This window comes from Danio rerio, chromosome 18 (assembly GCF_049306965.1).
Source record: "Danio rerio strain Tuebingen ecotype United States chromosome 18, GRCz12tu, whole genome shotgun sequence".
Lineage (NCBI taxonomy): Eukaryota > Metazoa > Chordata > Actinopteri > Cypriniformes > Danionidae > Danio > Danio rerio.
The window spans coordinates 13,536,839-13,551,080 of record NC_133193.1 but is presented as its reverse complement, the minus strand read 5'-3'; the positions used below and the strand labels follow the sequence as shown (position 1 = coordinate 13,551,080).

The window sequence follows — 14,242 nt, the reverse complement described above, 5'->3', positions numbered from 1 at the left end:
ATGTCACTTCCTCTGAGTCATAGCCTCAAAAGTGTATTTCAGGCATTTTATGTTAAATTTAATGCAAATGTGACAGGACTGACAGAAACATGGGGACAAATGTAAAATAGTATTTATTAAAAGTGATTTATAATTTCATGTTTTTAATCAATTAATGATAACAACCTAAACTTAGCTATTTCTAAAGTAATTTTTCCTTCTAAGTAACAGTTTTTAGCACAACAAAACTATTAAAGCTATAAGTTCAATTGGGCTGAGGACAAGGACAATGACTTTGGACAATGGTTTGTAATTAAAGTGTTTTATAAAGAAAAACTGAGAACCAAATTAACCAGTTAAACTGCTGATATTTTAGGATTTCCGCCTGGATTTTGCCTACCTAAATTTAAAAGCTTCCCAAATCCACATGCAAAAGGTGTAAATGCAAAAAATTGGTATCATTTTAAAGAAAACCCTTTGAATTCTCATAAAACACTATTGCAAGTGTTTAAAATAACTGTATATGTTGTCTGTGTTATAATAAACACCTAAAAAAAAGAGGCGCTTTTTGTATATTTTTTTTTTATGAACTCAAATTTGAAAGTGTACCTTTTAGGTTCTGTGTGGTCTAGCGTGCTGTAATTAATTTTGGTGGTCCCTGCACATGTCCGTAATCATGGGGAAAAAATGTCTCCACCATCATCTATGCAAAAGTTATTGTATTCCAACTGATGAGAGGTGCTATACAAGCCACAGGGACCGACCATTGTTTACATATTTCACTATGATATAATTCACTGTGTTTGGACCACATCAGATATACTGTATAAAAGGATTACTTATGAACATCACCTCAAAAACAGAGGAGAATGGCCCTGAAGCACACAGCATAAGGTAAGAGATGACAGCTGTCTGTGCTATCTGGGGCTGCTTAGTGATCATAAATGTATTGTTTTCATTTCTGCGCCATGGAAACACAGTAATTCACTCGGCAACTGTTTGATATATGAATATAATTCAGTAAAAAGAATGCTAGAACCATATAAGCACTGGCAAGAGCTTTCATTTGAGCTATAACTTGTACATGTGTCATATGAAAAATATGAAAATAAACCAATTTAAAACACCTAGCTCGGGTTATTCAAAATACTGTGTATTTAAGTGTAAATAACTTTTGTACAGTAGAATACAAACCAAAGTGATGCATATGTGCATAAAATATAGTTTCCACAATTTCAAACGAAACCACTTACGTGGGTCTCGTGCAATGCTAGCCCTTTAAATCTTTAAGCGAAAGTCGATGACGTTTAATGACATATTCCATTACAGAAAAACTAACAAAATCAACCATGAGTACATTTTTTGTTCACTGTATTTTATTCAAAGTTTTTATTTAAGGGACGGATAATGTAAGTTTCTGGTGGAATGTCCCAAAGAATGTAGGTTACTATTAGGCTATAACCGGTCATAACCTATTACAGATTCTGAATCAGCCACATATACATTACAATTTAAATTTACATTACAAATTAATTTTGACACCCCAACCATCCTTGCAAGCATTTCCTTACCTTGTGGTTTTGGATGCAGTGGCGGCCGTCGGCCTGAAACTCTTCCATTTACTCCAGTAAGGCTCTTATTGCTGAATCTGCATCCACGATTCAACTTCTGGTTGTGATGACGTTCCTCATCGGGACTGCTGCTGCCAACAGCTGCAAGACAGATTAGGGTTGTAAATAAATAAATAAATAAATTATTCAAACTTCATCTGAGAAGCAAGAACATATAAATACAGTAGTGTTCTGGTAAATATACTGAGCAGAAGTGAAATGCAAAAGGTCTGGTCTGATGCTATGAAATGAGTCAGACTGGTATAAATCTTGGCGTGAAACTAACAGTCACTTCAACTTGAAACACAAACTAAAAATATCCACAATCATTTGCGGAACCCACAGAGAGTTTCAGATTGTTCAGAAGATCAATATTCAATCTATGAGGAAGCATTTTTGTTCGCCCTTGATTAGGAAATGTTTCCTGAAAAACAGCGCAGACAAAAAAGACCCACACATATCTGTAGACAATGACAACTGACCTTGAAATGTTCATATCTAAAAATAGCAAAGATCACTGTGTTGCACATGAAGAATTTAGTTGCGTTTTAGATGTGGAAAATAAGAGCATGAAAATGGTCTTAGTTCCCAGGTTGGATGGGCAAAAATGTGATCTTTCCAAAACACCAAGATCAAAATATCAGCAGGCTATTTTTTACTGCAGTCAGACTAGTGATCTCAGAAAAAATAGCCAATCCTCTTGGGATAAGGGAGTGTTTTTAAAAAAAGTGTACATTCACATAGTTTTATTTTCTAATCAGGTTAGCACTGTCAACATGAAGTACTTTTGTTTTTTTCTGCTTCCATCATGTTTTGGTCACACTTTATTTTGATGGTCGGTTGTTGAATTTAAGTTGCATTGCATCTACATGCCAACTAATTGCCATTAGATTGGAAGTAGACTGTTACGTTGGGGTTAGGGTTGAAGTTAGGGTTGTGTAAGTTGTCATGTACTTCCAGCGTTTCTCATAGTCAGTTAAATGTCTGTTGAAGGAGCAGTATTAACAGATATTAAGCAGACAGTATACTAACACTCTAATGGACCATCAAAATAAAGTTAGGGTTAGAAAAAAATATATATTTTTTTTCAATTTAACATATCACTTTGATTGGCTGACTGCAAAATAGTCTTCGGCAGGAATTTGAATGAAAGGGTTGAAAAATGAGAGGACCTCATGCAAGAAGTCATGCAAAAAAGAAAAGCTGTTCCAGAGATGAAGCAAGCAGTTACATTTTAATGAAATGTTGATGTTAAGATATCATGTTAGTGTGAATTTCCTTTTCAGAATTCCCATTTTACTTCCATAATGTATTCTCTTACAAAGAAGGATTAAAAAAAATTCAGAGCAGGATTTGGTTGACTTGTTAGTGTAGTGTTACATTACATACCAGAATAAGACCAGAACAAAAGCATGTTCGAAATTGAAAACACCTGTAAATCAAGAGCTGTAGGCCACTGTTATTCATTCATTCATTCATTCATTCATTCATTCATTCATTCATTCATTCATTCATTCATTCATTCATTCATTCATTCAATAATTCATTCATTCATTCATTCATTCATTCATTCATTCATTCATTCATTCATTCATTTTCCTTTGGCTTGGTCTCTATGTAAGAGGCTTCCACAGCGGAATAAACTGCCAACAATTTCAGCATATGTTTTACACAGCTGATACCCTTCCAGCCACAACTATTATTGTATTGGGAAACACCCATACACACTTATTCACACACACACACTGATACTCTACGGACAATTTATCTGGTAACACTTTATGTTGATGTTCCATTTGAGTATTAGACTGTCTGCCTATTATGTTTATACTGACATTCAACAGTCCTTCAACAGATATTTAACTAACTATAAGAAACTTTGCAAGTACACGTCAATTTACACTAACCCTAACCCCAACATACGTCTACTTATAATCTGATGAGAATTAGTTGGCATGCAGATGCAATGTAACTTAAACTCAACAAACAGACCATCAAAATAAAGTGTGACCATTTAGGTTTGTCAATTTACCAATACCACTAAGGAGGAAACCGGAGCACCAGTAAAAAAAAAAAAAAAAAAAAAACACAGGGAGAACATGCAAGCTCCACACAAAAATGCCAACTGGCCCAGCTGGGACTCAAACCAGCGACCTTCTTGCTGGGAGACGACAGTGCTAATCATCGAGCCACTGTGCCACTTGGCCAACTGTTAAATTACCATTTTTTATAGTGTAGGAATTGATCTTGAATACCCGAAATAGACACATAGCAATTGTGGTTGCCATGTGAATGGACTTTGCTTCAACATGCAACATGAAAATAAAGCAAATACATAAAATGAGCTTTTAAAATGGCATTGCGTGCACAGTGAAGCCCCTGAAACACCATTTGAGTACTAAACAGTCATTTCACACAGTCAGTAACACCCACTAAAGGCTAAGTAGGTGCAATCCTGATTTAAATTCCTCTTTCGGGGTATTTTTCCTGTTTGAGCACCGCACATACTGTACTAGCTTTAAAATGGTGTCAAGGCCTGTTGACATCAACAGTCTCAATGCAAATCATAACTGTTTAGTGGCAAATCTAAAACTAAACAAAACAAATCATGCAAAACTGCCAAACTGTGAAAATATGTTCTGTTGAAACCAAGAATTCACACCGATGTACAGTCAGTGGGGGTAAAACATTTTCAACACATCATTAATTTTCTCTAGGTAAATACTTACATATTTCTAAAGGTGCTGTTGACTTGAAATTTTCACTAGATGTTGGTAACAACCAAATAAATCAATATAGGCAAAGAAAACAAAACCAATTTGTTTACAAATTAAGTTATGTGCAATAAAATGAAATGACACAGGGAAAAAGTATTAAACACATGAAGAAAGGGAGGTGTAGAAAGGCTGTGAAAGCCCAGACAGCAGCTGAAATCTCTCAGTAGTTATTCAGCAACCCTCTGCCTTTCGTCACTGTAAATAAATATTCGCTGCTTCAGTCCAATATCAACATTATCAGCACAATGAAGATATTTCGGCAAGACAATGATCCACAGCCAAGGTAACTCTCAAATGCTTTCAGAGAAAGAAGCTGTAGAATGGCCCTGCCATTAGATGAGACCCACAGAACCATCAAGATTTTTACACTCTGTTGAAGTCTGTGAAACAATCACACCTGAGCAATGCATGTGACTTCATGTGAGAGGTGTTTTTAAGCTTCCATCATTAAAAAAAGCCTTTTATATAAAGTATTAAATACATTTCAGTAGTTCAGTACTTTCTCCTTGTGTCATTCAATTGTTATTACACATTTTTTTCAGACTTTATTTTGCTTTGTTACATTTTATATTTGTATAGTTTGGGTTTTTACCAAATATGGTTCAATTCCATGTAAACAGCTCCTTTAGAATATTTTCCCCAGAAAAAATCCACAATTGCTGTCAATGTTTTCATCAAAATCCTGAAAGTGAAATTCTGAAAAACTTCTGAAAGTGATTACATTAATTCTGTTTTGTAGAAGACTTCCTTATTTTTGAAGAATGATTATAAAAAAACCTGTCTAATTACAGTTTTGTGAGAAAGCTCCTGGTGTATAGCCCATCGCATCCTCTACGCTTAATTAATTCTGGACAATTGATTATTCCCAGAATATCAAAATCAAATGTAGGCAGTCGATCTTTTATCTCTGGTACCTAAACTCTGGAACAGACTTCCTAGTACAGTTCGGGAAGCAGACACACTCTGTCAGTTTAAAACTAGATTAAAGACACATCTCTTTGCATTAGCATGCACATAAAACACAAATGCTGTTGAAATCCAAATGCAAAGGATTGCTAGTCTGCATTATTTAGGGCAACTGGAGCCGGGAACACTTCCCAAAAGACATTATCATTTGAACGGCATCTGTGCTCATGTTATTCTTTTTTTAATATTCCAGAGGTTTTCATAATCCTGGACCAGGCCGTATCCTGAGCAGTTGCTATGGTGGTCATGAAGGAGTGGAGAGCATGAGACTGATCCCTGTAAGACCCCTTTGACAAACAAGTCTTCGCATTGATCCTGAAGGGCCAGCCTGTAAACCAGCCGGTGACCTACTCACACCTGCAGCTTCTCCACAATGAACAATCCAGCGTTCTCCAGCCTCCGCCGCCTAGACTGCAGCTCTGCAAAAGACGTTTGGCCATAGGAGAAATGGTCATGCCCAACTGAGCCAGGTTTCTGCAGAGGTTTTTTAATCCTTCACTTTCGCCAATTGGTGAAGTTTTTTCCTCACCACTGTTTACACTGGCTTGCATGGTTCGGGACTTGTGGAACTGCGTATCGATGGATTTTTTCTTCAGTAATTGGACTCTCAGCAGTAAATATTTAACCACACTGAACTGAACTAAACTGAACTTCAACACTGAAGACTGGACTGACACACTTCAATTTGCGATGATCTTCTACGTGAAGCTGCTTTGAAACAATTTACATTGCAAAAGCGCTATAGAAATAAATATGAATTGAAAAGAGACTAGTCTAAATAAAAATAAAACATGCAGCAATTTCCCGAAAACCTCACTGACTCATAAGTGAAGTTTCATTTTGACACCACAAATATAAAATACACAAATGCACAAAACATCATGTATTTTATGTTCGCGTACTCAAAACTGTTTGTGAAAGTGTAGAGCTCTTAATATGACGTTAAACCATCTTTTGCATGTTTTGAAACTCTCTGTAAAGCCCCCATGCAAATGAAGGGCCTCCTGTTAAATTAAAGAATTGAAGAAGTTAATGCATTAGCGAGCACAAAGGGAGTCTTTCTACGGCATTTCCAGCTTCATTCGACCCCCTTTTCTTCATTGGAAACATCTTAGGCCAATAGGCTGCATGGGACTGTCCGTGTCCGAGGATGAATGATGCTGTTGTGCTGGCAGTAAATATACGGTGGCCGTGATGGGGTAAGGACCGCTTCATGTGGGACTGGCCCATTCATCTGAGTTTTGGCATAGTTTGTGGCCAAGACCGAAACAAGCTTTCTTTTATGGAATGGAGAATGCCTTGAAATGCTCACAATTTACCTCGTATGAGAATATTTGAGAGTTTAGAAGACCTGTGGCACATGATAATACACGGAGGTCTTATGAAGTGAAACAGAGCATTATTTACAGCATTATAACCTTCAATCCACACCCTCTGCAAAAGATTTTTAAAGGGGACCTATAACGCAACTTTTTACAAGATCTTCAATAAGTCTCTGATGTCCCTATTGTGTGTATGTGATGTTTAAGCTTAAAATACCTTGCAAATAAAGTTTTATAAGTCTTTAAAACTGTCCCATTTAAGTTGGATCCCAATTGTGCCATTTTGGTGACTGTCGCTTTAAATTCAAATGAGATCATGGTCTTTTCAAAAGAGGGCAGAGCTACAAATGAGCCATATCATACACCCGGCGCAATAAGATGCAAGATGTGTACGGCACAATTTGTTGCCATTTTAGATCAGCGCAACAGTAATTTTCAGTTTGCGCCACGATGTTTAAATAGCAAATCCATTTGTGCCACTTTGTGGACTCATGGGTGTGCCTGTCTAGAAAGGAGATGTGTTAAGGCACATTGTTGGTAGGTTGCTATTTTGAGGAACTGAAATAGACTGTGCCACTGACCAACTGAAAGCTGGTCTAAAGTCCAGTGCAGAGCGTGTTAGTTATGCGCCTATGCAGGTCCACTTATAACACTTACATAACATAACTATAACACTCACTTACAACAATACTCATTTACAGCATTGTCAGTTTATCATGACAGTTTGCATTAGTATAATAATAGTATTATTATTAGAAGTAGTGGTAGTGTTTATTACATGTATTATATATGCAAAGTTTAGATTTGTCCGCCTGTCAAATTTGGGAGATGTATAAGTCACTAAATGGGGCATAAAATTAGTAGAACTGAATTTAGAAATAGTTTTGAAACAAATCTTTGCGCTTAACAAACAAAATTAAATATGTAATCTAATGGATGTCTTCAGTGGAGTGTGTAAACCACGGTTTCCTTATCCACAAGAGTAAAGGAGTAAAGTAAAGAGTAAAGGTAAAAAGAAAGTAAAAGACTAAATGGAGGAGGCTTGTTTTTTTTATGGTCACGTTGCAGATGGTCTGTTTTACTGTTTTCTTGCTAGTGAAGCATACAGTTTTCCACTTACAAAGTCCTCCATGTAAATAGCAAATATGCCATGGAGTGACGCAACTGACTCTTAAAGGGAATGGGAGATGAGACTCTGATTGAATGTATGTTATGCTCAAAAAACACCCATAACTTATTATGAGAATAAGCACAACCCTGTTTAACCAACTGTAAACTGTATTTTTTTGTCCTTAAAATAGCAAAAGTGGATTTGGATACGCCCTTAAAGGTTTTGCATCATGTGTTTTAGACTTTGCACCTAGATTGTTAAAACAGACCCCTATGTGTTAGCATAGTGGCAGATTCAAAAACAAAGACTAACGTCCTACACTGTAAAAAAAAATCCTAATTTTATGGTTTATTTCTGAGTACTGCGGTGCTGGAAAAAAAGGTACAATAACGGCGGTTAAATTACAAAAATGTACCATAAAATAATGAACATTAAATTACAGAAATTTCCTTAAATTTAAATTTCTGGTAAATTTCTGTAATTCAACCTTTGATATTTTACAGTAAATTTCTTTAATTTAACGACCGATATGGATTTTTTTTTACAGTGTATGCTAATAAGGAAGAGATTGTCACTATTGGCCGGGGCTTCCCCCTCTGATGACATGTACAAAGGGAAAATGTCAATCTGTTTCTGCAGTGTTTTATGAAGTATACATTTTTAAAAAAATATATTAAAAAGCAAATTACCATTAGAAGCTGGTTAATTATACTGTTGCCACATAATTTAAACCCCTTATAAAAGTAATTTTTGCATAATAGGTCCCCTTTAACACATTTAAAACATGTAATAATGCAGTTTAAATGTTGGGATTCTGTGAAGAGTCAGTTTTTCTGATTGATATCACATATGTGAATATAATATTTTTAATGTTTTTAGCACCAAGGTAAACCAAAAGCAAATAAAGCACCCTAGTATGTCAGAAACACATGCAGAACTGTTCGCAAAGGCTGTGGATTAAAGGTAAAATATTGTACATAAATATGTTAAAATCTACTTCAATATTCTACTGAAGAAGTTGGTAATGTGCATATTTGTTGTCTTGATAAAAAATTTTTTTTACATCTTTGCTTGATTTGTTGTTTTAATATAATAGCTTTTTTTTTAAATATTAGAATTCCTTGCATTTGAATATGATTTTTTTTTTAAATAAATCAAGATATATATATATATATATATATATATATATATATATATATATATATATATATACACACACACACACACGCGCAATAAAAATGTACTTTTAATTTTTGCACTTTGTTAATGAATAAATAAAAAATATTTCGAATACATTCTACTGATTAACATTAAACACTTTCACACAAATAGTCTGAGTACATTTTTGAACATATTTCTATTTAGAGGTCATGTGTGAACAGAGCTGCTTGTCAAAATGAAGAAGTTGCAACACTGCCGGAAAAGTTCTAAATTCTAAGTGTGAAAAACTGTGCAAGATTAATAGTTTGATCACGCATGCTGTTTAACTCCCCAGAACCTCTGAGAGGGCTGACTGACGCACTTCACACATCGCAAATGTCACATGCCACTCAAAAATTAGAACTATCTATGCTATGCAAAGAAATGCCATCAAACTGGATTGGTGCTTACACAAAGAATTTCTCACTATCCAAGCAGATGAAGAAAATCATTCAACAAATTACTGGAGGAGTTTTCAGTAAAATCAGAGGAAACATTTCTTCTTAAATCCACTTTTCTATTAGTTCTGTAATTTTCTGTGTTTTGTTTTTCTCTCACAAAACACAAATTATTATGCTTTTTAAACATTACACAGTAGACTTGTTATTTGCCAGAGGTATTTAAAAAAAACAGCGTGCAATTATTAACAACATGTATAAATTTAACAGTATTTCGGTCCTGATGTGTGAATGGATAAAAAAAAAAAAAAACTATTTACTTTTTTTTAGTGGTGGTGGTAATTTTTTTGCAGCTTTGGAATTGCACCCATTCATGACTTAGGACTTACTTGTGCTTATGCATGCATACTTAAACAAACACAAAAGCTTCCTCAGGTGAATCCGGAGGCTAAACTCACTGCATTACTCAAAATATCCACAGAAACTGGTCTCAACATGTGCCCATAAAGCATATCAAATAGAAATCCTCCACATAATAACAGAGGAGCACCTGTATTTCGATCTATCAGTCATGTATTTGCAGTTGTAATAAGTAGAAACGCAAGCCAGGTTGATGTCAAACCATGTGTGGTGTATGTGGTCTAGTGAATGTAAACTATGATGATAATCGCTGCTAAAATGTGTGCATGGGAAACAGTGCAAATGTTCTGCATTCCCAGAGATGAAAACCAAAATATGTGCCAACTTTGGCATTCCTGGCTAAGTATAGAACTGAAAAAGAAGTCTGTGACATATACAGAGAGCTAAGTTAAAGACATTAACATCTGAGTTTAATAACAGCAGTTAGCTCCAGTAAAGGATTAATATATGACCTACGGTCACTACAACCCTTTCCAGATGTGTTTCGTGGCGGTGTACGGAAGTTTGACACATTAAATCCAGCTTTAACTAGTTTGCCGTAACAAAAGTGGAACATAATATTCTTAATAGTCGAGCTTCAATGCTGTATAAGTGAATGCAGCTGCACTTTGGTACTGCGCTACCAATAAAAACGGAGTTAACCAATACGGGACAGATAAGAACAGGCTATTGATTCAGCAAAAGAAGGTGGGAACATATTAAGATGGCAAATAAAAATGTTTCCAAATGTTAAAATGATCAATGGCAGACAACAAAAAGCAAACTAACAAGACTGAAAAATGTGAACTCCTTGATCGTGTTCATACATGTTCCCCAAGAAAGCCATAAGAAAGTCAAAAAAGGAAGCAGACAGGTGACCAAACCCTCTATCACTGTAGAAAACAAAAGAGGAGCCGATTCTGACTTAATGCACTTTCAGTCTCAGTTTATAGTTTATTTTTTACAGAACAGTTTAAATCTAACAATATGTTACAGGAAAAACAGTGCCCTATTCTAACGTGTTGTTGTCACATTATAATTATACTGAGTTAATTATACTGAATTATACTGTCACAACATCTAAACAGATTAAGTTAACCAGTCAAAACACTGAACTAGCGGGCTACAATCGTGACCAATTTTAATAGAGTAATCTCACCTACTGTCTGTTAAAATGAGTCCAAATAATCCAAGTCCTTAAGTCATATTTAAGAGCCTTTTTCTTCATTGAAGCTTTCCGGTCCAGAACCACAAACTGACTGAAACTCTGCCGCAAAGACACGAGGAAATGGCCCCTCCCTCCCTGCCTCCCTCCACACACACTGCATTTCTGAGCACAATACAAGTAAAGGCCACTTAAACTCATTGTGTAAACAGCACAATCTGTTAATGACAGCTGATATGATACAAAATTCTTTTGAAAAAATATTGCATATCACTACTCTTGGAATGTGAGAACAATAGTATATAGCTTACTGTACATTCCTTATCAGCTACATGTAAATTATAATGCATTTTAGCCATCAATTTACACAACAACTGTATTTTTGAAGGATCTAAAAAGTAAAAATGTTTGAAAAAGGGGATCCAAAGTGGAGGAACAGAATCTGTTTGCTCTTATAAACAGGGATCATTTTGACAATTCCCTTTATTGTCATGTTAATGGAACCTTGCTTAAACACACGCATACGATTCCTGTGTTATTTTTAAAGCTGTAAGCCAGAAGGACTTGCTTATCTGGATCTGGTACATTTATTTAAGGCTGAAGATAAACTCAGAAGAGCTGTTGGTGTGTTCAATTCTCCTGGGAAGTTTGCATTTAGAAATCAGCAAGTCTTTATTATGTACTAAATCAGTGAATGTACAATACAGGTTTGCACCACTTTAGTTAAGATGGCTCAATATTTTGTTTTAACTCCACATCAGTAAACAATGTGTATCAATGCTTTTTTCAGTTTTTGAAGATGGTCTTATCATTCTCAAGAAAAGTCTTAAGATAATTTTTTTGGTCCACACTTAACTTCTAGTACTATTTGATAATCTAAACTTTAGCACTACAAAAGTAACAAACAAAATTACAATGGCTTTCGAACACCATTTATTCATTTTTCTATTCTAACTTTAAAAACTAATCTAATCTAATGTCTGTCAATTTTATAAATGTCACTGAAAAGGAAAAAATAGGTCTTTGAATTCAATGGATCTTTATTTCTATAGTGCTTTTATAATGTAGATTGTGTCAAAGTAGCTTAACATAGAAGTTCTAATAGATTGAAAGTGTGAGTCCAGTTTTTAAAGTTGAAGTTCAGTTTAGTTCGGCTCAGTGTGGTTTAAATTTCACTGCTGGAAGGCCAAACACTGAAGAGCAAATCCATTGACACGCAGCTCCACAAATCCTAAACCAAGCAAGCCAGTGGTGACAGTAGCGAGGAACAAACTTCATCAATTGATGAAATTGAATAAAAAAGCCTCAGCAGAAACCTGGCTCAGTCGGACATGACCATTTCTCCTCTGGCCAAACAACTTGTGCAGAGCTACAGTTTAGGACGTCCATTGTGGAGAAGCTGTGGTGTGAGTGGGTCACCGGTGGGTGTTCAGGCTGGCCCACAAGATCAATAAGAAGACTTGTCTGTCACTGGAGTCTTACAGGGATCAGTCTCATGCTCTCAACTCCTCCATGACCACCACAGCAGATGCTCAGGATACGGCCTGGTCCAGGATTGTGGATACCTTGGCAACATCTCTTTACAGATCTTGGATCACATCATCAATTTAGTCATTTAGTTTTTGATCTTGTTATGATGTTATGTGAGGTTTTATATTCTTCTTTTGTTCTTTCTACTGTTGTAGCACCTCGAGTCTAAGAAAGGTGCATTATAAACAAAATGTTTTATCATTATCAATATCATCATCATTCTTCTTATTATTAATATTACTATTATTCTTATTATTATCATCATTCAATTTATGTGCAATGATGAACTCATTAGATATTTCTGACATGACTTGAATGCACACTGTGGTCCTCCAGGAACTGATTCGAGAGCAGTGTGAGAATCAGTGTGAATCTTGCATTTCTGGTGTGACGCAGAGGGTCTAACTGACAAGTGATGAAAAACAAGTACAAGAGATCTTAGGCTTTCTGAGTTTTATTTGGCAGACAGAATATCTTGGAGAGATAGTCTCAATCTATTAATTTTATTCTTGATGCACGAGCGGGTGTAGACGTATTCTTTTTGGCTCGAGACTTCTGTTTTCATTCACTTCCATTGGTTTTAAACGTTAAAAACGACTCGTTAATCTGCTTCATGTTGCAAACTGATCTTTTCATATTATATTATTCTACTTTTTATGCATAGTCATAAACACACTTGTTTGTAGAGCAAGAGGTTAGGCCATTTTCTGCCGTTTATTATAGGCGACTGAATAAGAAGTTCTAAAACAATCACAACAACGTGTGCACTTTTGCATTACAAAAAAGCTCAATAGTGGCATTCAAGTTTTTTTTTTTTTAATGTACAGTAGATTTCATTACTGACATTTGGTCTACTGAAATCTTCACCAACTAATTAACTGGTTGTTCAACCTCAGTGAAATACTAAAATATACTAAAAGTCTACTATACTGTATATGGTGTCTCTTTAACAGCTTTGTGCATCAGTCTCAATTAAAACCCTCTCAAACTAAGTGGCATACAAACCAAATCACATGGACTTGGGATAAAGAGGGAAAAATTAAATGAACCTTTTACTAGACAGACAAGGACTGAATGGCAATCATCCAAGAAAGGGAACTTTAACATCATCTTAAACTCCATTCACAGACACATCTTACATGTTCATTAAACTGTTTACCAGATTCCACTGCAGATTTGATTTACTTTAATCTCATTTTGACATAGTGTTCTAGATAGTCTAGATAGCCTCTTTTATTGGACAACCATCCTAACATTGCCAAGGCAACCAAAACCCTACTCAACCCAACTCAGTGATCTCTACTCTACTGATATCTAAAAAGACTACTAAGATAACATTAATAAAATATTAGTGCTGCATGCAGTTAATGAAGTTACTGCTGTTTTGATAGTGATAATTTGAAGCTATTTTGGTGTTTCAGATGTGACTGAAGTTTAACCAGGCATTGCAACATTATCCATAACAATGGATGAAGTCAACAAGCTGTGTGATGTTCCAAATATGTAGATAATGTAGAGTTAGGTGAACAGGCCAAGCAGGATTTTTTGGTTGTACAAAAAAAAAAAAAACCCAAACAAACAAAAACACCACCACTAACCAAAAGAGTCAGATTAACTTGGTATGATACGCAGCTTTATGGTATATTCAAATACATAAGTGAGATTTTCAATATTTAACCCAAATTTGGGTTAAAACTACAACATTTCTTTGTACAATGGACAATTAAAAATAGGTTTGGGTTTTTGTTTTTAAAGCAGTCTTCGCGATTCCCAAGACTGCATTTA

The 14,242-nt window shown here is 35.3% G+C and overlaps 1 protein-coding gene across 15 annotated transcripts in view; it reads right to left on the bottom strand.

The window, feature by feature from the left end:
* fgd4a (FYVE, RhoGEF and PH domain containing 4a) overlaps window positions 1-14,242 on the bottom strand; it is a 117,063-nt gene that overhangs the window by 42,245 nt on the left and 60,576 nt on the right. For 11 of the 15 annotated variants that reach the window (XM_073929141.1, NM_001423694.1, XM_073929150.1 and 8 more), the window contains 1 exon segment: window positions 1,551-1,691. In XM_073929141.1, coding sequence (XP_073785242.1) covers window positions 1,551-1,691 — 141 coding nt within the window. 15 annotated transcript variants of the gene reach the window in all.